Raw genomic sequence first — 27,434 nt, 5'->3', positions numbered from 1 at the left:
ACACCCCTAGAAATGAATGGCTCCATAGACTTTACATGCTTGTGGTGGTTTCTAATTAGCTGTCATAAACCAACCAGTGAGTGTATGTCAAGATAAATACTATTTATGAAGATAGGAATGTGTGTGAACATGTAAGGATTTTTTAAAAATTTTATTTAATATCTCAATACCCCACAGAGTGTGACAGAATAAGGAGTCTCGAGTCTTGAATCTTAGCACTTTGGCCAGTTAAGAACGGCTTTAAGAGGTGTACCCGACCAACTTTGATCCGTGGCATCGCTGGCAACATCTAACATTAACCATGTCGACCGCTTCTGCTGACAATTGTTTGCGATGACTGAAGTGTCAGTGGGTCGATCATAACTCTTCTGTCTTCCTGTTCTTTCTCTCTCTGACGGTGAAAGAAAGAGGTGGACGGGTGGGTGTGAGGTGTGTACAAGTGAAGAAACCGCACTAATAGTTCAAGTCATTACGCAAGATCGATGGTGAGACCTAATCACACACCCACACAGAGTTGAAATCTCAGCTTGGAGGATTCCTGTACTGGTTGCCATATCCCATGGTTGGGATCGCGCGTGCTCCGGCGCATGTCTCTCTTTTTCTCGTCTACCCCCTTCAAGCAGGCAGTCGGTCAAACAAACAAAAAGTGTATGGACACCCGAGGAATGATAAGTCCAGTCAGACTAAAACTGGTTTCAGCGCTACCTTTCAACATGTCGGAGTCTTCGTTACTAAAACAACTAGCGGTTTACTCGGGTACCATGCACCCGGCTCCTGATCAATGCAGGCACAAGACCTTTTCTAAGGGAAAAAAAAAACGGTACTTAACTATTGCATGCTACTGCGATCGAGTCCGTACTCGCTTCATGATCAGTCGTGCGCGTGTTGAACTGGGTCGCACTTTGACCTTTCGGTCGAACCCAGATGAGGCGTTTGAAAGTGGGAGGGAGGGGAAAATAAGACAAGAGAAAGAGAGACGGACGAAATAAATGAAATTAAAGTGATCATGGAAATTAAGAACTTATTATATGCTCACAGTGCATAAAAGATTGAGAGTGGCTCAGCCAGCTTGGGCCAGGTGAAGTTTTTTTCTGTGTACGTAATATTAAGTACTCGCGACCGGTACTTCATTACAAACGACGTTGACAACGTCGACGCTGTCGATCATACACTGCTGCAGGGGAGTAGTTGGACGGAACGAGCGGAAACCTGTGGTGTGAGCTCGACACACCTTTGACTTCAAAGCAGACCAGAAGTCAGAAAGGTAGGTCTTATTAATGTTAAGTTTATTTATTTAAACTGTTTTGTTTGCGTGTTCATTTTTCTTCCCGTCTGTTGGTCAAATTTGTTGAACGTGATGTTTGCAAAGCTGCATATTAAATATGCAATGAATGAAATGCTTTAGAAAGACTATCTGCAATTTCACATTGAATATATAATGAACTCATCATTTTTTTCATTATTAAACGTTTGTGGTAAGGGGATGTCTTGTGTGTGTGTATACAAGAGAGAGCGTGTATGTTTGGGCTGTATCCTTGGTAACATGCACTGCTAGTGGACTGGCTGCTAACGGAGTGATACAACGAAATAAACCTCACGACTAAAACAATAAACAAGAAAAAAATAAAGAAAACATGCTTGACCTGACTGTACATATATTTTGGCTGATATTTTGGCTGTTATAGTTGATAAAGGAGTTGGGCTAGTATAGGATGCAGCCAATTATATTATTGGTAGATAGATACGTGAATATGTGGGTATTGAGCAGGTGACTAGGTAATTTTGTATATATGTAGGTACAAAGAATGATTTACACGAAAATAATACTTACACCAGGTGAGCAATAGTGTCTTAACTTTGGGGATGGAGAACCTTGGGTATGGGAAATGGACAGAGCCGCTGCTTTGGGCTGATTGCAATCCGTTTTCGACACGTGCGTGTTCACAATCTACTAAATTGCTAGTAAAGATAACACAATTGACTCCGAGTCCCAGAAACCAGCTCAATGCAGCAACAAGGCTAAATTGTTCTGTTTGTGGCTGGATTATCACCACCAGGCTTTGTTGTCATCAGGTCAATGGTGACTTTAGACTGGGTTAGGGTTAGACTGCCAAATACTAAACTTTCTGCGAACCCTCTCAACATGAATTGGTACAGAGGCTATTTTCTCGTGTTTTCAAGTTGATGTGGATGCAGCCTCTTTTTCCCATGGGTTAAATTTGGAGTGCTTAATTTTGCTTGATGAAAAAGAACTTCATCTTATATCACCTGCTGACAAGTTGGACAACAAAGAAGTATTTTTAATGATGTGTTTGTTTGACGGCCTGCCACCAAATGCATCTGAAATGTACCTGACTGACCCTTGTGGTGAGATTCCAATTACATATATTTGAAAGTTATATTCTTTTGTAGATGGAGTACACTCTTATTTGTTTTCTGTTCAAAACAGTTTACAAATACAGCAATCTTTTCCTTAAAGTACGCGTTCTCTAAAACTCGATCATCGGCATAGACATGCCTTCTACAGACGACCTCGTTCTTGTGTAAGTATTCTTAGAAATTTTCTTGCAAACATTAAAATTATTTTTAATGATAATAAGTTCGCGTACGATGGGAAGACAACCCAAAACGAATTCGCAAAGGAGACAGGACGTCGTAAACTCATTCTTCATTCACTCTCTTGACCTGTACTGGCTGACCTGCGCTATCAACCCCTACGAGTCGTCAAGGAGTAAGAGGGAAAAGTGGGAGCAATGGGAGGGGGAGATGGGAGGGATGACTAAATGGACGCAGCGGGAGACCAGTGACCTCTCTTGAGCGACAGTCAACAAGTCCCACGCAGCACAGCCTGTCCATCGGTCACGCTACCACTACAAATCTTTTTTTCTTAATTTATACTTTGCTTTATTCCACTGTAGATGACAAACATTTTAACAAATATATATAACACAGTCTGGAATTTGAGTGTAAGCCCAAACTTCAAAACCCCCTTTTTTTAATATAATTTTCAGAAGACGCGAGATGTTTTCGGCGGGAAATTCACCCACCCAACCACCATACCTCTCCTACCCAGGTCCGTGAGGTCGCCTGATGTGGAAGTACAATCTTTGTCGTCTTTACGACTCAGTCCCTAACCACACCGAGAGCTGAAAGGTTTCTGCTTACATCCGATCGAGCGTCTGCTGCCCCGGGCCGACAGTCAAGGTCCACGAGAGTTGACCAAGTGTAGGGATTCAGTTCCTTGACCTGTTGCCACCTGAGAAAAAGAGGATCATTACTCTAGCCTGAGTTTGCTGGTAGTAAAAATCTGTCACGCCACAGAATTACCTCGTAGAAGGTGATACATGGGAGAGGAGTGCTCGTGCGGTCAAGGAGAGATTACAAACGACAACAGATTCCGAAGCTGTAAGTTGTCTTTGCAAGGTTAGTCGCTATAGAGGTATTCGTAAACACAATTCTATGCTGTTCTCTTTTTTATCGGTCAAGTATTTTGTTTTGATCTGTAGCTTCTTCTGTTATTTTTATCGGTTTTTTTCCCAGTCTAATGTTAGATTACGATTTAGTTTTGATTGTGCGTCATTCGCATGTTTACTTCCGTGTTTGTTTCAATTAAGAATTATTTTACTGATTTCTCCTGAGTAGGGTGTGCTGTGTGAATGTTTGTTTACAAGTAACCTTAAACGCATCTGTTTCCTACCCTTGTTTGTTGACGAGGTTGACAAAAAGCTAAATATATCACATCTGTTTGAAACTCGTTGCACCCTATTTTTTTTTTAAGCAGCATCTAACCTTCACATAGGAGGTACTTCGTTCACAGGTGTGCTTGCGTGCATCCAGGCATGGGGATGAAAATATAACAGCTGTGATACATTTGTTGTTGTTGTTGTTGTTGCTATTAAGACTAACAGCAGCATCAAACTAATTAGCGTTTACCGATATAACAAATGATGGATAAAAAAAAAATATTCTCTTTCTCTCAGTTGTCATCCTTTACCCAGCATGCATCTGGACGACGTTCTACAAGTGCTGGGGGAGTTCGGTCGGTACCAGCGCGTGCACCTGCTGTTGCTCTGTGGCTTCGCCATCCTGTCCGCGTGGCACGCGCTAAACATGGTCTTTGTAGGAGCCGTGCCCCGGTTCCATTGCTCCATCAGTGACGTCAACGCCACGTGGTACGGCGTCAACCAATCGCAGCTGAAAGATCTCTTGATTCCAGAGGAAGGCGGTTGCAAACGGTATTCTGTGAACAGCACCCTGGACAGGCTGACAGGTGTGCAGTGGGTGGACGAAAGCGGAAGTAGTGGCCTGTACAATGACGTCACTAACGGTACAGCAGCACAAGAAGCATGTCCGGCGGGTTACGTGTTTTCTACAGACCAGTACGACAACACCATCACTTCGGAGGTTCACGTCTGTCTATTGACGTCGCTGTCGTATAATTTAAAGAATACAAAGAAAACTCTACTTCCTGTTTTAGTTAGAAATCAGAATAGGATGGGAGTCAGACATAGTATAAAAACGTATTGTAATATTTCGTCAAAGTTTTTCAATCTCTTAAAACCAATTTTTACCCAAGAAGGTATTTTTAAAAATAATTTACGTGAATCCCGATCATTAAGAAAATCTTACAATTTTTTTATCATGGAGGTATATTCTATACATTATTATTAATAAATGTTAATATTATATATATATATATAAACACATACATGATTATACACATTGTGATGATCTATTTTCCTATTATGAAGAAGAAGGCTATTAGCTTCAACGCGCTCTTTTGAACTGGTACCTATCATTGATGTGTATATCCACGGTAGTATATAATATTATGTTGTGTATTCCAGTTCAAGCTGGTGTGCACGAAGAAGTTTTGGCGCAGTACCTCCAAGTCTGTGTTCTTTGCTGGAAGGTTGGTTGGAGCTGTAGTGTTCGGGCAGCTCTCAGACAGGTGAGTAGTTTCTCTAACAGGTGAAGTTTTATTCTTACTCCTTGCATTGCAAGAATAGCAGTCAGTTTGTATAATTAAAGGGTTCTATCATCTGTCGAAGAATTACTTTTTTGTTTTTTCTCTCATCTTCTACTCTGGAAGCGTCTTACAAGCATCTTATGTACATGTGTAAGACTTGTCAGCTGAAATGGCCTGGTGCATCATTATCAGAACAGTTATTCAAATGATTTGCTAAGAGCGCTGTACAGAAGTGATAGACAGAACTTTCCACATCAACGGAATCACTAACACCATGCCCACACACTTGCACTAAACAGACACGTTGCACTTCTACAAAAGACACACTGACACACACACAAGGTAAAATACAAACACACATTATATACGCTCACGGTCAGGACGGGGTCGCAGTGAAAATCCAGTTTAATACAATATCTGAGTGTGGAGACAGGTGTAACCGCTGTAGTATTGTAAAGAACAAATACCTTTAGCCGTGCGGAAACTAAAGATGTTGCATAAAAGCTCATGTCATAACCATTAACATGCACAGGCATGACTTTAAATCATGATTGCGTTTCGGAGGCGAACTGGTCCTCGGTCCACACTGTCGGTACAGAAATCCGTCGAACAGACCATCACAGAGTTATATCCAAGACGGTGAATCGTCGGCACGGTTTTTCCCACCCACTGTTGACAGGTGAATTATATCCAAGGCAGCGAACTATTAACACAGTGGTGCACCCGAGCTGATGTTTGCCCGGTTATATATTCAAATGAATCCCAAGCAGGTTATGTCCAAGACGAATTATCTTCAAGCGTGTCCAACGGGCGAAACGTTTACGCTAGAAATCCCCTGCACTGCCCTTTACCTCCCCAATAGGTCGCCCACTGTCGAGCAACACTGTCCATCACATGTTCTTTAATTATACGGGGTGGACCATTTAAAAGTGACCCGCCTTAAAGTAACGGACCATCTTCTGTGTCATCTTCTGACACTAAGCTTCTGCGAGTCCCACTAAGACAAAGATGTATGGACAGAGGTCTCTCTCCTACCAAGCCCCATCAACTTGGAACAGATTACCCGTCAACCTTCGTCACTTTGATTCTCCTACCACTTAAGATGTATCTTTTCAGAACGATGACCTCCTTGTGACCCTGTCCTGACCATGAGCGTGCATAACGTGTCTGTAATTTGCTTTGTATATGAGTGTCTGTTGTAGAAGTGAGCGTGTCTGTTATATTCAAGTGTGGTGCATGGTTGTTGATAATTTAATCTATGTATGACATATGTAAAGCGCTTTGAAGTTCTTTTCTGATTTCGTTGTTTGGCAGATTTGGACGTCGGCCGATGTTTTTTGTGGGCGTGGCCATGCTGTTACTTGCTGGGGGCGTGGCAGCTGCTGCCCCGAATATGATTGTCTTTCTTTCCATGTATTTTATGCAAGGCGCCGCCCACACAGGAGCTTTCCTGGTTTCCTACACACTGTGTGAGTTTAGGTTACACTATTAATTTCGTTATTTATAAGTTCATCGTCACGATTAGTCTATAAGCTGTAATAACACATCTGCATTACTATGTAACATTTTTGAGTTGCCACTCTCCTGAACATTTGAAGGAAACTCCTGAAGTGAATGCGCACTTATAGAAGGAAAGATTAAAGAAAGAGGAAAAATGAATGAAAAAAATATCTCTAGACGTTATTACACAGGAAAATTGCAAATACACGATTTAAAAGTTAAAATGCCGAGATATAAACACTGACATATAATAGTAGAAGAGAAAGTGTATTTGTATAGCAGATATTTCAATGATGCAGAGATGCGGGTAACAGGAGTAATGCCAATGCAAAAAACAGCTTATAAGGCTGCAGATGCAACACTAAAGTTTGTAGCTAGTGAAAAACACACACACACACACGTGCAAAAGAAACTGTCCCTTCATGTCTAACGATTCATTTCCCACTGTTTCAGCCATGGAGCTTGTTGGTCCCAAGTACAGAGTCGTCGCTGGGTTTGTGATCCAAGGATTCTACAGCCTGGGGTTCATGTCTCTGGCCGGGATCGCTTACTTTATCCGGAACTGGAGATACTTGGAGGTCGCCATCACAGCTCCAGCGCTGGTCTTCGTGTCTTACTGGTGGTGAGTGAGGCCTCATCAGTAATGTCATGACGACTCCATAACCCAAGCACAGAACTGAGATTCAATATGTTAACCTTTTATTGTTACACGAGACAGACTTGCCTTTAAGACACACATACATATAAACACACACGTACGCACACACATACGGGAAATTCCGCTAAGATGTTTGGCTGTGGTCCACCAGGCTGCTTCCCGAGTCCCTCCGCTGGCTGCTGTCGCACGACAAGACGGAGGAGGCGCGGCGCGTGCTGCAGACGGTGGCCAGGCGCAACGGCAAGGCGCTGCCCGAGGATGTGGTCAAGAGTCTGCAGGACGACCCCAACCTCAAAGCCACGCGCACCTACACCGTGCTGGACTGTGTGCGCACCCGGCGGATGGCCTGCCTCTCGCTCAACGTGTGGTTCAACTGGTGGGTGGCTTTATTTGTGGGTACCGCTTGATGAGATGGTGTCTAAACAGTTTACATTGCAGTCACTTATGTTTACATGTCTACGTGTATGTTTATATATGTGCAAGTGTATATGAACGGAAGCCCGAATACTAAGTAACTGAGAGAGTAAGTAGTATATCCTCGGTCTCACCTTTTCTTGTCCGCAGGCTCGTCAACGCCCTTGTGTATTACGGTCTGTCTCTGAACACAGAGAACCTGGCCGGCTCGCCCTACCTCAACTTCTGCTTAGCAGGAGCCGTGGAGATACCCGCTTACATACTGTGCATCCTGCTTCTGAACCGGGTGGGCCGCAAGATGCCACTCATCGTCACCATGGTTATAGGCGGGGTAGCGTGCATCGCCGCGAGCCTGATACCCAAGACATCAAGCGGTGAGTAGGGGTGAACGACATAGGGGTCGAGAGGATGAAGGGACATCATTCAGCCACCCGGCAGTGAACAGAAATGATGTGAATTTACAGAAAGGCTGGACTCGGGTGTCCATATCTAAAACTAAACCTTTTACAAAGTGGGGAAATCTTATTGGAAAAATTATCCTCGTTCCTGAATCGTCCGACTAGAAGTTTAGTTTCTTTAACATTTTCTCCTATTACAGCCTACCCAAAGAGAACGACCCAGTCGATACCCTTTTGTCGATTCGTCATTAGCAGTAAATTACCTTGCTTGACAAGCTTTACTATCGATGTGTGGATAACCCAACAATACTGATGCCATGCCTTCATCCATTTTCTTGTCGGTGTATTTACAGTACTCCCCGTCTTAACACTTTTATTCTTATTGTTTGTGGTTTAAAATATTTTTTTAGATCTCAAAAATCTTACGGTTGCCTTGGCAATGGTAGGGAAATTCGGCATCACTACCTCTTATGGGATCATCTATCTGGCAGCTGCTGAAATTTTTCCCACTGTGATCCGGTAAGTACACTAATAATTTCTTAATAATCTCATTTCTTTCCGCAGTGCAGTGATAAGAAACTCATATTTTTCAGCTGTAAGTAAGCTAGTACATGTAATGTAAGCAGACAAAGAATAATGGGAGACAAGCTGTGGTGTCCTGCACACTGAGCTCACCTCAGCAGCGGTACACTTTATCAGTAGGCCCCTCTCTAGAAGCGAGTCTGTTCTCGATGACCACCTGCATATTTTGATCATACCACACAATATTTTACAATTAGCTTTACAGAACTTGACATAGACGACACTGTAGATAACACACATAACCTTTTGACTCCACCGACCGTCTACCTTACATTTCTGCCAGGGTACAAACGCAGAGGGTAAAAGTTGCCATGTGTCAAAAGAAAAGGAGGGGGTGTAGAGAAGTTCGACATGTGGTCTTAAAAGCAGTATTCTCTGTGATTTCAATAATTTGATGTTATTAAGAAGTATTTTGCGCCAACCGTCAGCACAATGACCCCTCGTAGAGACTACTTAGTAAGGTACACTAAATAGGTCTTTGTCCACATTTACTCTTCTTTTGTTTTACATCTGGAAAGACAAATGATCCTATCAAAACACGAGGGAAAATTATGTGCAGATGATTTTTTTTCAATAAAGAATGAAGTTATGAATCGGTAGTTACAAAACAATTAGAACTAATCGAAAAACAGGAGTCATTTTTTTAAGAAAGTCATGTAAAGGGAAACTTGTCAAAAGTCTTACTGGCATCGACACTGCCGCTAATTGTCCTTTACACATTTTACTGAAGGTAATATTCTAGGCAATAACTGTAATTTACTGTTTACCTGACAGAAATATCGGCATGGGGGTCTCCTCTATGTCAGCTCGGATTGGCGGCATCCTGGCCCCTTGATACTGGAGTCCGCCGCCATTGCTCCTTTTCTTCCCATGATGCTGTTCGGAGGTTTGTCCATGTTGGCAGCGGCCCTGGCTTTTCTACTTCCGGAGACAGCGGGGCGCCCTCTACCTCAACTTCTGGAAGATGTTGACTATGGGGAGAGCTGGTAAACACTTATTTATTTTTCCGCTCGTTTCGACTGTGATTCCTGCTACTTCAAGCGCCACACGCAAGAAATTAAAATATTTAGACGTCCACAAGTCACACAAAAATCTGAGAGTAGACTCTTACTCTAAGTAATGCTACTTTAAAAAAAAGTAAACATACATTTATGTCATTGGATTGATAACTGTAATTAGAATCTTCACTGAAACACTGAGGGTGGTTAATCAATGTCGAGGGAACATTTGAAGTCAGAAACAATACATTATGGTAGTGCTAGCTTCATGTCAACGAAGTTAAACGGTCTAGATTTTGTGTTATTATATACTTATGCTTTTCATTTGTAAATTGAATTTACAAATTTGTTTCAGCAATCCGTGTTGCAAGAGCAGAACTTGTTCCAAAGAAAATGGTAGCTTGCCCATTCCAAGGAAAGAAAAAGAGCTTGAAGTCTTCTCGAATCACACTTTTTCTGAAAAGAACTTTGCATAAACAAACAGAATATTTATATAATTTATTACCAAAACTTTAATTAAAAAGTGTGCTTGCATATTCTAGAGTTATTGTCTGGAAATCACAGCTATGAAGGTCAAAGGGCATTTCACCGGGATAACTCCGTCTGGAAACCCCCCCCGGGTAACCTGCTGGTCCCAAGCCCTGATGAGGGAGGAGGGTTGGACGTGGAGCTAGCATCTGTAAGATCACCCTTTCTACAGAAACCACAAATACAACACAATTTTGCGTGATGTAGTTGTGGCCCTATGCTCCTCTGTGAGTGATTAGAAACAAGAAGAAGAAGAATCACCGCGATAGAAGATGTAGAAGAAAATTGCCTTTGCAAAAATGTTACTCAGGACTACATCGCTCCACTTCCACTCATCTTTCAATATTATTCACAAAATCCCTACATTCCTTAACAGCAACAAGATCCATTTCTTTCCTGAAGAAAATTATAGGAGATACTGGGTTATCAGAAATTATTTTAATAAACAATAATAGTTTTCGTTTCATTTCGTGACAGTTAATACAAGCATAAACTTACTCTAAATCTTAGACTTAATTAAGCTGAGAGAAGTGATAGAAAAGAAAAAAAAAAGAAAAGACATTTAGAGCAGAAACGAGAGAGCGAAAAATACATCCCCAACGACATTACAATAATATTATGTTTTTACTTTTTCTTCGATTGACTGAATTTAGGTACTCACCTGCCGAACACTGCCATCATACATGTAAGGTGCATTTTTTTCAAAATACTAAGAGCGGATGTGAGGCTTGACTGTAAGCAAAGACAGCAATTAGCATCGGTGGTTGTGACGTCACAGACCCCGTGACCTGGACCTCACAGCCTAGCCGTTGTCGCAGTCTTCTCATACAAACCTCACCTCGTGAAATCCATTCAGTGACCGCCATTTTGGTCGTTTGTCGACATGCAGACCTCATCTTGTTGGTAAGAAACCAAGGGTCAGATTGGTTACATGGATGTCAGGGTACAACTGTTGTTGTAATAGTAGTGGTGGTGGTAGTAGTAGTAGTAGTAGTAGTAGTAGTAGTAGTAGTAACAACAATAATTTAGAGAGCAGGTCCTGTGTTGGTGCGAATTCAATGCAAAAGAAACCAGCAGCTCGCAGTACAACAAAGAGAAGCCACAGCAGCAGAGCGACAACATCTGCGTGACGCCTGTTGTACACTCCTCAGGACATCAACACCGATGGCATTGGGAAGATCATTGAGTCACGTTTGTCTTTTCACTACCCTTAATTCATAATCATAAGAGTGCCTCCATTTAGTTGTTACCTTTTGCTACTAATTGTAGCTCTAAACAACCTCAGCTGTTGACTGGCTGATCCGAGGCGCCAAGAGAGGAATTGTCTCTAATTCTCTCTCTAGCTATAAAATGCATGTTATACTTATAAAATTTATTCAATAACTATACAATTCATTCTACACGTACATGCTGCATTCTATATACAATTCAATTTTATAACAGGGTCAGCTGGTGTTTTCCATGTTGTCATCATTTACTTGTTGTCTGACGGTTCACGTTAGACGTCCACGTTATTTCATTTCTTCGCAGGAGAAAACTGTACGACTTTCTGGGTGGCTCAAAGCACCCGCATTGGAAAGTGATGTACGAGGATGACTATTTTTCGGAGGGAATGTTAATTAATGTGGGTTTCTGCACTGATGAATTAATCTATTAATTACTTTAGGGCTATCCACTTCTTTGAAATACCGTTGATCAACAGGTTACCAGCTGCCAAAAATGTTCACAGGAACTGCTGTTGTTTGATAGTCATTATAATCAATAGTCAATACTAAACAATTGTTTGTTGCAATTCTTGTGGATCTCTATAAAATATAAGAGAGGAAATCTAGAAAATATAAAAGACTTTGTCATGTGATGTGTTGAGGATTTAGTGATTGCTATTATATATATATTTTAACAAAAGGAGATACACATCTATAGGCTGTATCCTCAGAAGCGTGTGAACTGATAACGATTGCCATCGTCTGGTCTTGCAAGTAGTGTCGAGTGATGTAACCCAATAGTTTGTGACCAGTCATGCGAAACATGTCAGAACGCAAATATTACAGACAACGGAGTGTACCCGTATGAGGTGTCAGTGTACTAGAAGCTTCTGGGGGAGATGTGTGGATGCAGGTCAGGATAGAATTACGCAAAATAAACGTACTTAGACACCGATGTTCCAAGTATGTACCCCAGATATTTGACATCGGTGAACCAGGCTGGCAAGGGCTTTTCGGTTAAGGACCTGGATGGTGAACTCTGTCAAACAGTTGTTGCACGTGTCTCAGGGTAGGTAAGAGTCAGCAGGTTGGAAACAACTGGGATGTAAGTATATAAGAAAGGCTTATAAAACAGTATTTGCTAAGCAGAATGTATAAGTTGGTAATGGGTTTACCTTAATGTATAGCAGTTGTTTATCACTCTGTGCTTAGAAGTTTTGAAGAAGCCTTTTCCGTTGCTTGTATATCAGATATGTTTTTCATGTAAGGTGAGGTTTCTTTGGCGATGATTTATTATGTTAATATAATGAATTACGATGAATTGAGTTATATTGTTGTTATAGCTGTAAAGGTATTGATGAAGCAGACCCATGGAAAGACAGTTTTATGTCAGTTAGTAGCAGACGACATTTGGCTTGAAATGCCCGTGAATACTTTTGCAAGTACACTTAAAGACCTCGTGCAGTGGATTATCGCTAAAGACCCGATTTATAGCAATTGTTAACACCTCGAACTAAAAAAATCGGCCTTAAAAAAAAAAATAAATCCACCACCTGCCGGTTCGTCGTTATTCTGCTGCATGACCTTTGTCACCTGCTTTTGATACTGACTCCGGTATTGCCAAAGCTTCGCAGTGTTTTGTTAACTCTCTACTGGATCATGTTTCCCCCACAAGTCATCTGAACACTCACTTCCGCAGCGTGCTTTGTACTTTAAACATTCACAGCCATTGTAAAGAATTTTTTGAAAAAAAAAATGCCGCCCGTTCCCTGGTGACTGTTGTCAGCATCATCATCGGCGTGATCAAAGTGAACCAGTTAATATCATCACCCGTAACATCAACTGAAAACACGACCGACCTTTTGAATGTGTACAAGTCTCTTCTTCGGATCTTTATTGCTTGGGTTGTGTTACGCACAATCCAGCCTATGACCATCACGAAGATTGTTGGTGATAATAATCAACCCTGTCTTACGTCGGTCTTCACTACTCAGTTCTCTTGCCCCTTGAGCTGACTTGCCACTTTCATAGAGGGTTCTGATGTTCCACGTCCCTATCCTGGATTTTTCCTTGGTCGTCAAAAGAAGAGTCGGCAAGCTGGCCTTCACATGCGTCATAATCTCTTCTAGAGAGGAATCTTCCCGACCAGGCCCCTGTTGTAGTAGTGTTGGGTTTCTGTAATAGCTTTTGTTTTTACATGAGTGGGTTGTTAGCCCAAAGCAAAACCCCTAACCTGGAGGTCCAGGGTGCAACATTTTAGTCTGGCTTCTCCCCTGTCAGACCTGTTGGGCTTGGTGAGACCTGCCAGGAGCACAAGGCTCCCGCCGAGCTCTGTGGTGGACAAGGCGCACAAGCCACCACACCTCGACAAGGTACGTTGCAGGTGGTGGTGGTGGCGAATTCTCTTTAAGACCATTCTTTGCAATATATCAAATTTCTATGTCTTAAGACATTAAGACATTCCTTCCACAAAACAATGTGCCTCATCCGCTGAGAATGCATGTTTTCCTGACAAGGTCAAGAACTGTACAATCTCTACAAACATCGTCTTACGTACTTGCTTCCCTTCCTCGTGGCCTGCTCCGCATGAACGCCCAAGTTTAACTGATGTATGTTTTGAAATCCATTAGCAGGAGCGCGTGTATTTTTCTTTTCTCTCTCTCTGTGTCTCTCTCCGACCGATAGCTTCTAATAAAAGGGTGTGACAAAATACTTATCATATTCTTCAAAATGTTTTCCGGGAGAACATGGTTAACAGATTCAACTGACATTGGTTTGTAGGAAAATATTTGTGTTTTTTGGAAATAGAAGATGAAGACAAAAGAAATTTCAATAATTCATTTGTGTCTTTAGGCGCGTCCGCTGCTCTGCCTTGTAGCATTGACAGTCTGTATGTCTTGCTCCATCCTTACATCTACTCCCATTTTCGTTCTTTCATTTAGGTCGTACAGTATGTGCAAGACTATCACGGCTTTACTTATGCTTTTGTCTTGAATCTTATTTGCCAAAAGCGACAACCAGATGTCAAGAGGGACAGTTCGTGTCAAGTAGGCTGTCATGTCTGAAATATAAAGCTCTAGCTGACAGATTTGTCGCAAAAGACATCATTTCGATATCTTGCTCTTAATACTGTACTTTTACAAGTCGATTAAATAAGCGAATTATAAACCACTTTATCCTAAGGAGTTCTATCAGCGGAACATGTTTATTTTATTTTAATGGGAAATACTTACTAGCCGGGGGGAGTCGGTTGATTATTTCGTCATGTTCTATTTATATTACTGAACTTAGGTCTATAACTATATGGGTACATATTGGAGTCAGTTCGTTCTTTCGTCGTACTCAATGTTATCGAGCTTAGGCCATTTGTATTGTCGCAAAAGTCTAATTACAACTTTTCGTTGGCCACCTTTAAACCCCAGCCACCTGATAAGCTTATCACACTTTAGCAGAAGTATCCATAAGATTAAATTAAGCTTTGCCGTACGCAAAATCACTAAAATTTAGGTCCTGCAGGATGCGCCCTGTAACTAGTTTTTATTTTTTGTTTTTCGATTTCCTTTTTATAAAATATTTCATACTTATTTTGACCATCTTCTCTAAAGAACTGTGCGTTGAGACATCTTTGTATATATATATATGTTCTGTGTCTTGAAGTCCTGGGCATTTTGATAACGAAAAGAAGATGATTTGGACAGCCTCAGGCAATGGTTTTATTGTGTGTTGAAAAAACGCGTAAAGACGTCACGTGTGCGTTGCACGTGCGAGAGACGGCGTCCGTGACCTAGGTGACCCCGACGTGATTGCGAGGCTGTGTCGTGTGAAAAGTTGTTGTGAGGAAGGATTGTCCTTCGCCGAGTCTTGTATTTAATGGTTTAGTGGTCTAATCATTAATCTTTTTATTTATTTTCACGTTTCCCCCGTCTCCAGTTCCACGGGTCTGTGGGTCTGTAAAGTTCTACCCGTAGTAAGGGATTAGATTCTGTCTTTACTGTAGTCTGTCTTTCTTTCCCAGCCACCATTCCCTTACCCCTGGGCATTGTGTTTCTTGGAAGAGGGTTGTTTGTGTCATACTGTGTAAGTATTATTTTCCCTTTAGGTATCCTCTTCTCTTGTTTTAAGAACAGAAATTGCGGCTGTTCCTCGTGTCTTTTTTGAACTTGAGACCTTGATCAGTAGTGTTGATATTACACTCAAATATTCTGACTGTTTTTTATTTCCTCGTTGATATTGGATAGGTGTCTATTGCACCTCTAGATATTAGAGACTGGCATTATGGGTTTTTTGTGTACATTTCTTGATTTGGGTTTGAGATGTGCTTATGTACACTGCTTTGATTGATGGTAAAGGATAGTTGTTTCGTGAATAGTCTTGAGCTAGGGCTTGCGCTTTGAAGTGGTTGCGTCTGTATTTGACCCAGGGATTGATATTCCCTCTTTGATTTTAAAAATCATTGTGAAGACGCATTTTGTCGTTGGGATTACATTGCTATCCCCATTGTATTTGTGAGATAATTTTAGGTGATTTTTTAAAATTATTATTATTTGCTATCTTTGTGTGTAACATGGATCCCCAACTAGTATTTGATGTGGCCTTATGCAAGAAAAAAGGTGAAATGATAGGGTTAGAAGGTGATGCTTTGACTAGATACATACTGCAGGGTACAGAGCGTCATGATAGACGTGGAAAGATTAGCGAAAAGAGAAGAAGTATACAGATTAGAAAGCGAGAAAGAAGCTGACAGGATAGCCAAAAAAGAGGAAGCGGATAGGATAGCAAGAAAGAGAGAGAGAGAGAGAAGCTGATAGGATAGCAAGTGAGAGAGAAGCGGACAGATTAGAGAAGGGAGCTGAGATAATAGGAGTATATCCCTGAAATTCCCATGTTCCTGGAGGACAGTCACGACATAGACATATATATGTAGGTTTGAAACACAAGACAGAATACTGAACTGGTCGACAGAGATGTGGTCCCTGAATTTGGCCCTTAAGTTGCAAGGCCGAGCCTTCGATGTGTACCATACATTGAGTCTCAAGGGAGAAACCAGTTATGAGATGTTAAAAAAGAAACTACTATTGAATTTTCAGAGTCCAGAAGAATAATACAGAGAAAAACTTAGAACTGTGCGGCCTCATGCTACAGAATCCATGACGGCCTACTTGGCAAGAATGTCCAATCTAGTGGACAAACGGATTTCCGGCAGCCAGATACTGAAGGATTATGTACATCTTAGAGATCTGCTACTTAAAGAACAATATTATCAAAGCCTGTCAAAAGACTTATCCGTCTGCCTACAAGAGAGGGGCTTAACCACAGCTGACGCTTTGGCAGAGCATGCTGAGCACTACCGGATGGTACATCCGAATAAGTGTCTGGCAAGGAGGACCGAGACATCCATGTTCGCCACCGTGGGCTACGACTCCCAACCTTCATCTCTGCAGTCACAGAGAGATAGATGCCCGGCAGCATCCCTTAAGAAACAGGGCTACAGGAACCCTTCTTCCTACAGAGAGGGTAGAAGAAACATGCAACCCCCTAGATCCGTTCCAAACAATTCCTCGTCATCAACACATCGGTTGGAGAAGGAGGACACAAGCCATCCATCACACTGGAAACCTCCGAGGGATAAGGGTTAACCGGGACAGGGAATATTAGGTGAAAACGGTTCAACCGTAGAATTTTTGTCGGGAACGAGGTTGAAGAGGTACTAAGGCCCGGGATAGTAGAGAAAGAAGACTTGCCTGAGTCAAGGCTTTTAAATCTCCCTATAGTTGAGGTTACATAGTAGAGCAGGGTAGTGTCCATCGACGCTGGCTGCGGAGTTATACTGACCACTGGTTTATTAGAGACGAGGTATGACATCTGATAGACAGCAGGTCCTGTACCAGACGACCAGTCCAGTCTTTGACCTTCATAAGTCAGTTTTTCTCTTGTCTCCTTTATGGATAGTCTTCGAGAGGGAGTGGTGCCGGGTCAAAGAAGACCAACTTACGTTGCTTGACTGATGAGAGTAGAGGTTCCTGGTGTCCTAGAAGTGTGGCCATCTTGTTTCCTGCTAAGTCGTCTGATGTTGTCTGTATGAGATCCCGAGCGTCCTTCTCAGGCATTAGTTCTTCAATGCCTGGACTCTCCTTTCCTTTTTAGAGAGTGCAGTCCACGTGTCGCATCCGTACAGCAGGACCGGCACTACCAGGGACTTCAACAGCTTGTACATGGTAGTGAACATTATCTTATGGCTATGCCAGAGTAAGACTATACAAATGCACTTATTATTGTACAGCGCTGCGAGTCCAGCTGATGGGGAAGAAGGGCACTATATAAATGTGATTATTATTACAAAGTAAGGGCGAATCCCTGTCAAACACATCAGACCTTACAAGACTCATAGTTTGTGACCACCTATCAGGAAGCAGGTCGACGTGTCAGAGATAGAAGAATGTTTCAGACTGAGGTGTAAATGTATCCGTGCCTTCTGTGGGATGTGTGGGTGCAGGTCAGGATCACATTACGTAATATAAACACACCTAGCCATACATGTGCCAAGCATGTATGCGCCCCTGGAGCTGATGTTACTTTCTCAGATGGTAGAGGGAGGGATCGATTCCTGAGAGGGGAGCTCGGTGGGACATAGTGCGCATAGGTGAAGTGCCTTTGATGAACCACGTGAGTGTAGTGGGGTGTTTGTTTGTTTTCAACAGCGATTTATGTTAATGTCGGGTGTGCAGGAGACGACCGAGGGTAAGTGACGTCACGTGTATGGACAGCTCCCCCTACAGGTACACCGTTGTTGTTACTGTCGTGGTGCGTTACGCTGTGCCATAGATTGTTGGACAATACGAGATTGCGAGAGGACGTGTGAGTAACATTTCTGATTTTGACAGGGTGACTTGTATAGGTCAAGACTGATTTTTGAGCTTACCATATGTCTATAAGTTACATACTGAGGAGTGTCTGCTCTATTTACAACACTGTCTTTATCTTTGATTTGCAAACTTGTTATGTTGTTGAGTAAAAAAAAAAATTCTTCCTCTTTTGACTGTATCTAAAATTTACTATACACTTACTGATACACGCACGTGGTTCAATTGTATTTTAGCTGTGTAAATGATGCCCTCACATTGTGCTGATAAGGACACGACTGATTCACGATGTTCCTTGTAGACCAGTCTCTGTAGAAAGTGTGGATGTTGTATGTCTGGTGCTTGATCTTTGTTTCAGCTTTTTACCTGTAATGGTAGTTGGTTTTAATAGCTGGAGCTTTTGTATAGTTGCTGTAGCGAGAAGATTTCCTGTTTTACTGACAGTCCATACTATGATGTGTGTACTGTATAAACGACTGGATAAAAATCGCTTTTGAAATGATTTGAGGACATTTCTGAGTACGGTGTAGGGACCAACGCCATGTTTGAACAAAGCAGACAGCTGTATACACAGATGAAACTCTGTACAAATGAAGAGAACATTCAGTAACAGCAAATTGTCTCCTGACCTTTTTCTTTTTTAAACCAAGGATTGTATCTTTCCTCTTCAAATTCAGCTCATGCCTACGACACAATTTTTACAAACATTAGCTTTTAGTCACTTTCTGTTTTCTTATAAAAATTCCATGTGTGATTAAAAGAAAAGCATTAATATAACATTTACCGTGCCTCTTCGTCTCCAAATACCACCGGAATATGTTACTTTATTCCCCATTTTCTACGAGTTTCACTGAGCAGTCGGGTTAGCCTCCTTGTGTCGATAAATACTTCCACTGTATCTGACGACAAGCGACATGATCTCAGCATTGTTGAAGTGAAGAAACGATTTGAGTTTTGACTGGACAGAGTCCTCTTTGACATGACCGCTTCTTGTGGAAATAACAAATTACATCGTGGGTAGTGGAATCAAATTTAGACAATGAAACACACGGTACACACAGTCTACACACTGTCTACACACTGCTGTGCGCTTCACCGAAGGCGACAAGATCAGATCTACACAAATCCTCGATCAAAAGGTTGCTACCTACCACAATCACCCGTACACAGAGTAAAAAAGAAACCTTGTCTAGGCAATTAATTACTTCTAAGATTTACGCTCACGCAATACTCACGCTATAAATACTATTAATACTCACGCAACATCATTCCGCTCTCATGTCCGCCAATGCCGTCTGCTTCTCTCTATCTTTTCGCTAGAGTGATCTCCCTTCCCTCGCTGACGCTCTCACTCATCAATACATGTTATTTACCATTGTAACTTACAAACAGCGAAGGGATTAAACTAACTTTATAACATGAACTGTGAGGTTTCTATTTAAAATATGTTGTAAGATAATAAAGTAATTTATTATTAATGAAGTAATTTATTTTCTATACAAGAAAGAAGCTTTATATATCTGTAATTGCAACCTATATCACTCTCCGCCGAAATATAAGCACAGACGTCAGCTTGTCGACAACCAGCGATGTACTTGATAACATGGCTGAACAAATCCAATGTGACAAACGAGGTACACACAAAATCGCACCAAGCACAAGAGTAGTGACCATTGCTGTTGCTGAGACGACAATGGGTTTAATAAATTGCCAACTAAAATATATATTTGGCGCCTCATTAAAAATAGGTTTGTGAGTTTAGTACCCAACAGACAGTAACGTACAACATCGAGTGTAACAAAGCCCTGGTGATGATCAAATATATGCTTATCTTTTTAATTTTAAATTTAGTTTTATTTTCTTGGATTACGGAGTAGGTTCGTTTGCAATCTTCTTGTTTCATTGTTTGCTTAATAAACGATTTTTGATTTTTTTCTTTCTTTTCCTCCCTCTCTCTCAACAGGGGGTGCTGTTTGAATTAAACTTTACGTCTTTCTTAAGTTGCTCTTGATGTACTTACTTGTTTTAAACATAGAACATCTTTTTTTTTTTTTTTTTTTTTTTTTTTTTTTAGAAAGGCCAGAGGTTAAGTTAAAGATATTTCAAGAATTACTTTTATCTGTCATTTCTTGTTACCCAGCATGCATCTGGACGATGCCCTGAAAGATCTGGGGGAGTTTGGTTGGTACCAGCGCGTGCACCTGCTTCTTGTCTGTGGCTTCGCCGTTCTTTACGCGTGGCACGCGCTAAACATGGTCTTCTTGGGGGCCGTACCTCACTTCCACTGCTCTCTCAGTGACGTCAATGCCACGTGGTATGGAGTCAACCAATCACAGCTGAAAGATCTCTTAATTCCGGAGGGAGAAGGATGCAAGCGGTATTCTGTGAACAGCACACTCCACAGACTGACAGGTGTGCAGATGGTAAACGCTGACGTCACTAACGGTACAGCAGCACAAGAAGCATGTCCGGCGGGTTACGTGTTTTCTACAGACGAGTACGACAGCACCATCACTTCAGAGGTTGACAGTTATCTACTAACATCGCTGTCGTAACATAATCAAAATACAGGCAAATCTCGCTACTATGCCACTCTCGGTATTATGCCACTTTTACTCGGTCCCCACAAAATTCAATGCAAAATAAATTTACTATGCCACCACCTACTCTCGCTACTATGCCACTTTTGTGTGATTGTTAAAAGACACAAGTTGTGAAATTCCGCGCGGTTCTCGATTATTATATGGTAGTGTGGAACCTAGCACGCACACAGGGAGGGTGGAGGCTGGCGATGGGTGGTGGTCGCTGGCCGGGTGACAGCCCCGTGACAGAGGGAGAGCGGGAGGGGTTCGACTAGCGACAGGATGCAGGTGCGAGGATGTGGTTAGAAGGGGTGGAGGATGAAGAGGTGAGGGGGAGAATGAGAGGAGACAGCTAGTGCCAGCAGACGATTCTTGAGAGCTTTGGACTGACGGGTAACTTGAGCAAATAAAGCCGTTTTTACGAACCCTCGTTATTATGCCAGTCTCGCTACTATGCCACTTCTGCTCGGCCCCGGTAGGTGGCATAGTAGCGAGATTTGACTGTACAAACATTGCACAGGAGATTTATTACCTATTCAAATTTAGAGAGAGAACAAAAAAAACAAAACAAAAGCAGGAATGATAAAAACAGATAAATGTTCTAAAATTATTTTTTAAATACAAATTTTTTTCTACTTAAAACTAATAGAAAGAGACTTTATCAAATGAGGTATATTTGCTGACATTTTTTAAATAAAACACATGCAAGCGCACACCGGAAACTTTTAATCGTCACCATCGTTGCGAGTATTGTGGCGGTCCTAATACCTAGTACAAAATTTTTCTCTTTTCTTTTATCCTTTAGATTGAACTGATATAACTATACTATTTATATGTGTATGTCCTCTATGACTATATTTCAGTTTAAACTGGTCTGCACAAAGAAGTTTCTGCAAAGTATCTCCAAGTCCGTGTTCTTTGCTGGAAGGTTGCTTGGAGCTGCAGTGTTTGGGCAGCTGTCAGACAGGTGAAGTAGCAATATTGATAGAAACTTCATGTTCACTCAATGATTTGTATTGCTATAGGGGGGACTGTTGTCTGTATTGAACTGTCATTGTATATAGTGATTAAAGCTTTATCTCTGTTATATTCGGTACCAACTTTTAGTTTGTGTTTTGTAGGTTCGGGCGTCGGCCTATGTTTTTTGTGGGCGTGGCCATGATGATGCTGACAGGAGGCGTGGCAGCGGCTGCTCCAAACGTGTTCGTCTTCCTGTCCATGTATCTTTTGCAAGGTGCCGCCAGCACAGGGGCTTTCGTTATTTCCTATACACTCAGTAAGAAGAAACTGTATACATATTACTTTTGTCTATAATCAGATGTTTTGATTAAAAATTTCTTGGACTTTGATTGGCATGAAATCTGGTGGACAATAGACGGACGAGACCAGAGAATTAAGTGACCAGTGTTTGTTTTGCTCTTCTCCACCCCTAGATACAGTAAACAAAGCTTTACTACAGGCAGTATCAGGGAATGATATCTTAGTTGTACTCGATAGAAATGATTCCAGACTAATAATGGCTAGAAACTGTTGGCACATCTTGCATAAGACAGAGAGATCTGTCCTTTCGCCTAACAGGCTGAGGGGATCGCGTGCTCATTCACGGAGTTTACGACACAGGTAAGTCTGACATGTCACACTTAACAGCTTATAAAACCTGCAGGTGTGAAACTAAAATAGCTTTAAAAGTCCCTAGGTGCAGCCAATTGTTTTCTCTCTTTCTCACACACACACACACACACGAGTCTTTTCTAACAACGCAATCAATTGACTGTTTCAGTCATGGAGCTGGTTGGTCCCAAGTACAGAGTCTTCGCCGGCTTTGTGATCCAAATTTTCTGCAGTCTTGGTTACGTGTCCCTAGCTGGGATCGCATACTTCATCCGCAACTGGAGATACCTGGAAATCGCAATGACAGCTCCATCTCTTCTCTTCCTGTTTTATTGGTGGTGAGTACAGCCACGACCAGCCATAGTTAACAGTCTGTTGCACAAGCAGTCAAAGCACGCAGTAGTCAAATACTTACTCGAGCATTCAAATATACACACTCAGTTACACGCAAACATAAAATTGCGGGATGATGTTTGTATTGCATTTCACCAGGCTACTTCCCGAGTCCCTCCGCTGGCTGCTGTCGCACGACAAGACGGAGGAGGCGCGGCGCGTGCTGCAGACGGTGGCCAGTCGCAACGGCAAGGCGCTGCCCGAGGATGTGGTCAAGAGTCTGCAGGACGACCCCAACCTGAAGGCCACGCGCACCTACACCGTGCTGGACTGTGTGCGCACCCGGCGTATGGCCTGCCTCTCGCTCAACGTGTGGTTCAACTGGTAGGTGGCCGTGCACTCCCTGAGGCCGGGTGTACACTAAAACCCTTACATCTCACTAGGTATCTGCATAAATGTAGGGGTACATATAGTAAGTGTCTTTGTGGCTGAGCGGGTGAGTAGTGTTCACTCAGTCTCTTGTTTTCTTGTCCGCAGGCTCGTCAACTCGCTGGTGTACTACGGTCTGTCTCTGAACACAGAGAACCTGGCAGGCTCACCCTACCTCAACTTCTGCTTAGTGGGAGCCGTGGAAATACCCGCTTACGTACTGTGCATCCTGCTTCTGAACCGGGTGGGTCGCCGGAAGCCTTTAATCGTCAGCATGGTTGTGAGCGGCGTTGCGAGTGTTGTATCGGGCCTTATACCTACAACCTCAAGCGGTGAGTAGATGCGTGTAATAATCAATCCCACCACCATAAAATGCACTGCCTTGATCTACATTAAGATTCTTACTGATTCAATCGTGCTCTTTCTTTATCTAAAAAATAACCTCATTATTATTAAAACCGACACAGAATATTATAGGACATTATGTATGCCTTTTAGTAAAACGAGAAAATTTTAACACGAAAATCCTCCCTAAATGATCTGACGGGAAATAAATTCTGTTAAATTTTTTTTCCATTACAGCCTAATTTAAACGTGTTATCAATTAGACATGTTTTTGCCAATTTTATTTCTAATGAACATGACCTTATCCCCTATCGCTATATTCACATGTCAATTATAATAAAGTGCACCTTATTTTTCAACCATAATCCTTTCGGTATGTTCAAGTACTTTCGTGTTTTATCTCTTTAAATTTCATTGTTTGTTGCTTTTTCAGATCTCAGAACTCTTACGGTTGTCTTCGCAATGATAGGGAAATTCGGCATCTCTGCTTCATATGGGACCCTCTATCTGGCATCTGCCGAAATCTTTCCTACTGTGGTCCGGTAGGTACACTTGCACGACTTTTGTATGAAAGATATTAATGCAATACTCTTGTATATATTTATTTGCTTGGCCGCTATGAGGTAGACCAAGACTAAATATAATTGATTTACATTATAGCATCTGGTGTTAGCAAACAAAGAATATAAGACAGACAAATGTGTGTCCTTACGCACACGGGTATCTTTCAACAGTCTGGAGGTCTCTCTCAATTCTTGTACGAGTATGTGCTAGCTGCATAAACAAGATTATTATCAACGTCATTCCGCATAATGTAAAATAATTAGCGACCTTACCTTTACTTACTGACTGAAGATAATATTCCCGACATCTGAAGATAATATTGCAGACAGCTGACTGTCGTTTACTGTATTTATTTTACTTCTCAGAAATATCGGCATGGGAGTCTCCTCTATGTCAGCTCGGATTGGTGGTATCGTGGCCCCCTTGATACTAGACTCCACCGCCATTGCTCCATTTCTTCCCATGATGCTGTTCGGAGGTTTGTCCATGTTGGCAGCGGCCCTGGCTTTTCTACTTCCGGAGACAGCGGGGCGCCCTCTACCTCAACTTCTGGAAGATGTTGACTATGGAAATAACTGGTAAAAATACTATTAATCCGGCTGCTACCTTTGTTTCTGTATTTTTGTGGAAATGATCAGTGGGTAGCTGTTAACACCAAGAAGTAAAACTATCGCCCATCAAGCAAAATGAGTTTTAAATACTTTGGTGCTTGTGTCAGTAACTATTTCAGGCGACCACTCGGGTAAAAGACGGGTAAAGTGATTGTGTGTTCACTGTTCAACATTTCTTTTCACAGCATGATCATGCAATCTTTTGTCTATAAACGTTTCTGTTCACGAATTCTAAATTAAATTCTGGAAAACTTTTGACTGCTGCCTTAATTTTGGATACAAAATCGCAGAGAAGGTTACTCATTCAGATCTGCGTTATAAGCAGAAAAATATCACCTTCATATGTCAACATGAATACAGGTTGTAAGATCCGGAATTAAATAAAATAGACTAAACCTTTTTTGTTATATTGTTGATTGAAACATTCTGTTTCGTACTTTTTAAATAATAAATTTCAGCAGATATTGTTACTCATTGGGGATGGAGATGCTGGTGAATGTGTGAGAACATTTACAATATAAAGCAAGACATTGTGTTGATGTCTGGTTCATGTCCACAAAGCTAAAACTTGTGGAATTTCTTAAATAATTGAATGTTACAAATTTGTTTCAGCATCGCTTGCTGTAAGAGCAGAACTACTTCCAAAGGAAACGACAGCTTGTCCATTCCAAGGAAAGAAAATGAGCTTGGAGTGTTCTCTATATGCAATCTTCCTGAACAGGACAAGACCGTAGTATAAGTAATAAGCAAACACAATATTTACATCAATTATTACCAACATTGTAACAAAGATCATGAAATTCTATAATTACATGTTGCCAGTCACAGTACATGGGTAAGAATGTGTCTGCACATAAAATAGTCTAGTTGTCAAACAGAAATAAACTTTAAAGAGTAGAAAAACATCTTTTTAAAATAATTTTTCTCGGAGCTACAGCGCTTTGCTGACTCGAACTCACTCACTCCTGTGCCGGGGTCCACACTCCTCACACTTTGCCTGCATTCTTCTTCAGCAGCAAAAATAAATCGCTCTTTTCTTGTGGTTGTAGTTGTAATTCAAAATCAGAATATACAGTTGCAATATTTTAATCTTAACAGCAATAATACCAGCAGCTAAGTAAATCAGTTTATAAATGTATAAAAATTTAAAGAATGTTACCATACAAGACAGGAGTGAAAATTGTCTTTAGAAAAAAAGCTGATCATTAAAACAGTGCTATTACTATTAAAACATCATGGTTTGTAATCTCTTTTTATTGATTCAATTCAACAACACCAACAACAACAACAAATGCAAAATTTGTAAAGCCCATACTCACACTCCTAAGGACCATGCTCTTAGCGCCTAAGAACAAGAACGAAACATGGACAGCATACGAGGGACAGGAAAACAAACAAATAGAATATGAACTATAAAAGAATCAACAACCATAGTAAACGAAGAATAAAATCAAATACAGAAAACACAAAGAGGAACCAAAAAACAAGAACAAGAGCTGAGAGTAACACGATATTGCAAAACGAATGGTGTGAAAAAGGACTAGCATGATGGGAAAGGTTGTTAGGAGTAATGTTTACAGAAGAGGTGTGAAGACTTGCAAATGAGATAACATATTGCATCTCTAAACATATTACAAACCCTACATTTAAATGTTTTTATCATGATGAATAGCAGTAACAGGAACAGTTACATATTCAGCAACTTACTGTTTGCTATACAGGTCATAAAGAGCCAACAGGTATTTGTCTCTTGCTGTCATTGACCCTGAAATCAAACAAAATACATACACATGACCAAGGATGGATTAAATATTAAGCAAAATTAACATGTACTTAGGTCATCAAGAGAACTGGTACCAAAGATATTTTCAGAACCAAATTTACCAGGATTTATATGGTGCATTACTGCAAATGGAGGAAACTGAACCAGCGGCCACAAAACAGGCCCCCATATTACATAAAAATATTACATACAGATATATACAAAAATAACAAGAGCATTCAGAAAGTGTAGACATGCACCAAGGGTCATGAAATCAAAGGAAAAAAAATGTTCTCCAAAACAAATGAAACAGGCAAAACTTTGCAGGCAGACTGTAAAATTTGAAACCAATCTGCATATTAGTGGGGTAAAAAAAAATTCAACAAAAGCAAAAAATACCAAAAAAAAAAAAATAAAAAAAAATATATAAATAAAAAGGTGGCGGTTGTGAGGTTGTTCAGGGCACTGGGAGGGGGACTTTTTTTCAATTTTTTTTTTTACAATGGCTGTGAATGTTTAAAGTACAAAGCACACTGCGGAAGCGAGTGTTCAAATGACTTGTGGGGGAAACATGATCCAGTAGAGAGTTAAGGTCTATTCTCACGCGACAATAGTCGGCACTTAGCGGGGTTAGCAGCCCCTGCGTGGCCCTAGCGAGTTGTGCACACGGCACGCAGAAAGGCCTTGTAGCAAAAGCAGGGGACGAAGGTCATGCAGCAGAATAACGACGAGCGGCAAAGTCGTGCGCACAACTCGCCCTTTAGGGGCTGCTAACCCCGTGATGATAATGACCTGTCGACCGATATCTCATTGCACGCGCTGCTGGTACATCGCCGGTGGTCGTCTAATCGTCCATCTAAAGTGTCAGCGTCTTTGGTTAATGGAGGGAGGAAAGTTAATGCCACTGGGAAGTGTGGGAACTCGGACAACTGTAACCAAAGAAGCTGACAGGAGGAGCACCATTTCACATCGTGCTCTTGACGAAAAGCTGTAATGTTCTGCATTTTGTGTCTATGGTATATAAAGTAATCTGTGCTGTTAAAATCTACTTCTAAATATAGTAGGTTCGTGGTGTCCTACGAATG

General features: G+C 41.4%; 1 protein-coding gene and 1 pseudogene across 4 annotated transcripts; both read left to right on the top strand.

Annotated features, from left to right (window-relative positions):
- Positions 1–1,128: 1,128 nt before the first annotated feature.
- On the top strand, positions 1,129–10,055 carry LOC112566415 (annotated as a pseudogene).
- Positions 10,056–12,220: 2,165 nt separating this feature from the next.
- Positions 12,221–25,793, top strand: LOC112566416 (organic cation transporter protein-like). 4 transcript variants are annotated; one of them, XM_025242593.1, is made up of 11 exons: positions 12,221–12,357; positions 17,978–18,107; positions 20,253–20,634; positions 21,558–21,661; positions 21,816–21,970; positions 22,475–22,643; positions 22,798–23,022; positions 23,176–23,399; positions 23,846–23,954; positions 24,342–24,554; positions 25,200–25,793. In XM_025242593.1, exons 3-11 carry the CDS (start codon positions 20,254–20,256, stop codon positions 25,324–25,326), a joined length of 1,707 nt encoding a protein of 568 aa, XP_025098378.1. In that variant the 5' UTR covers positions 12,221–12,357; positions 17,978–18,107; position 20,253; the 3' UTR covers positions 25,327–25,793. The 4 variants fall into 4 exon arrangements, with proteins under 4 accessions (XP_025098378.1, XP_025098379.1, XP_025098380.1 ...); XM_025242594.1 differs by lacking the exon at positions 17,978–18,107; XM_025242595.1 differs by lacking the exons at positions 12,221–12,357; positions 17,978–18,107 and adding an exon at positions 17,901–17,915.
- Positions 25,794–27,434: the final 1,641 nt, after the last annotated feature.

This window comes from Pomacea canaliculata, linkage group LG6, assembly GCF_003073045.1.
Source record: "Pomacea canaliculata isolate SZHN2017 linkage group LG6, ASM307304v1, whole genome shotgun sequence".
Taxonomy (NCBI): Eukaryota; Metazoa; Mollusca; class Gastropoda; order Architaenioglossa; family Ampullariidae; genus Pomacea; species Pomacea canaliculata.
This window is presented reverse-complemented; position numbering and strand designations above follow the sequence as displayed.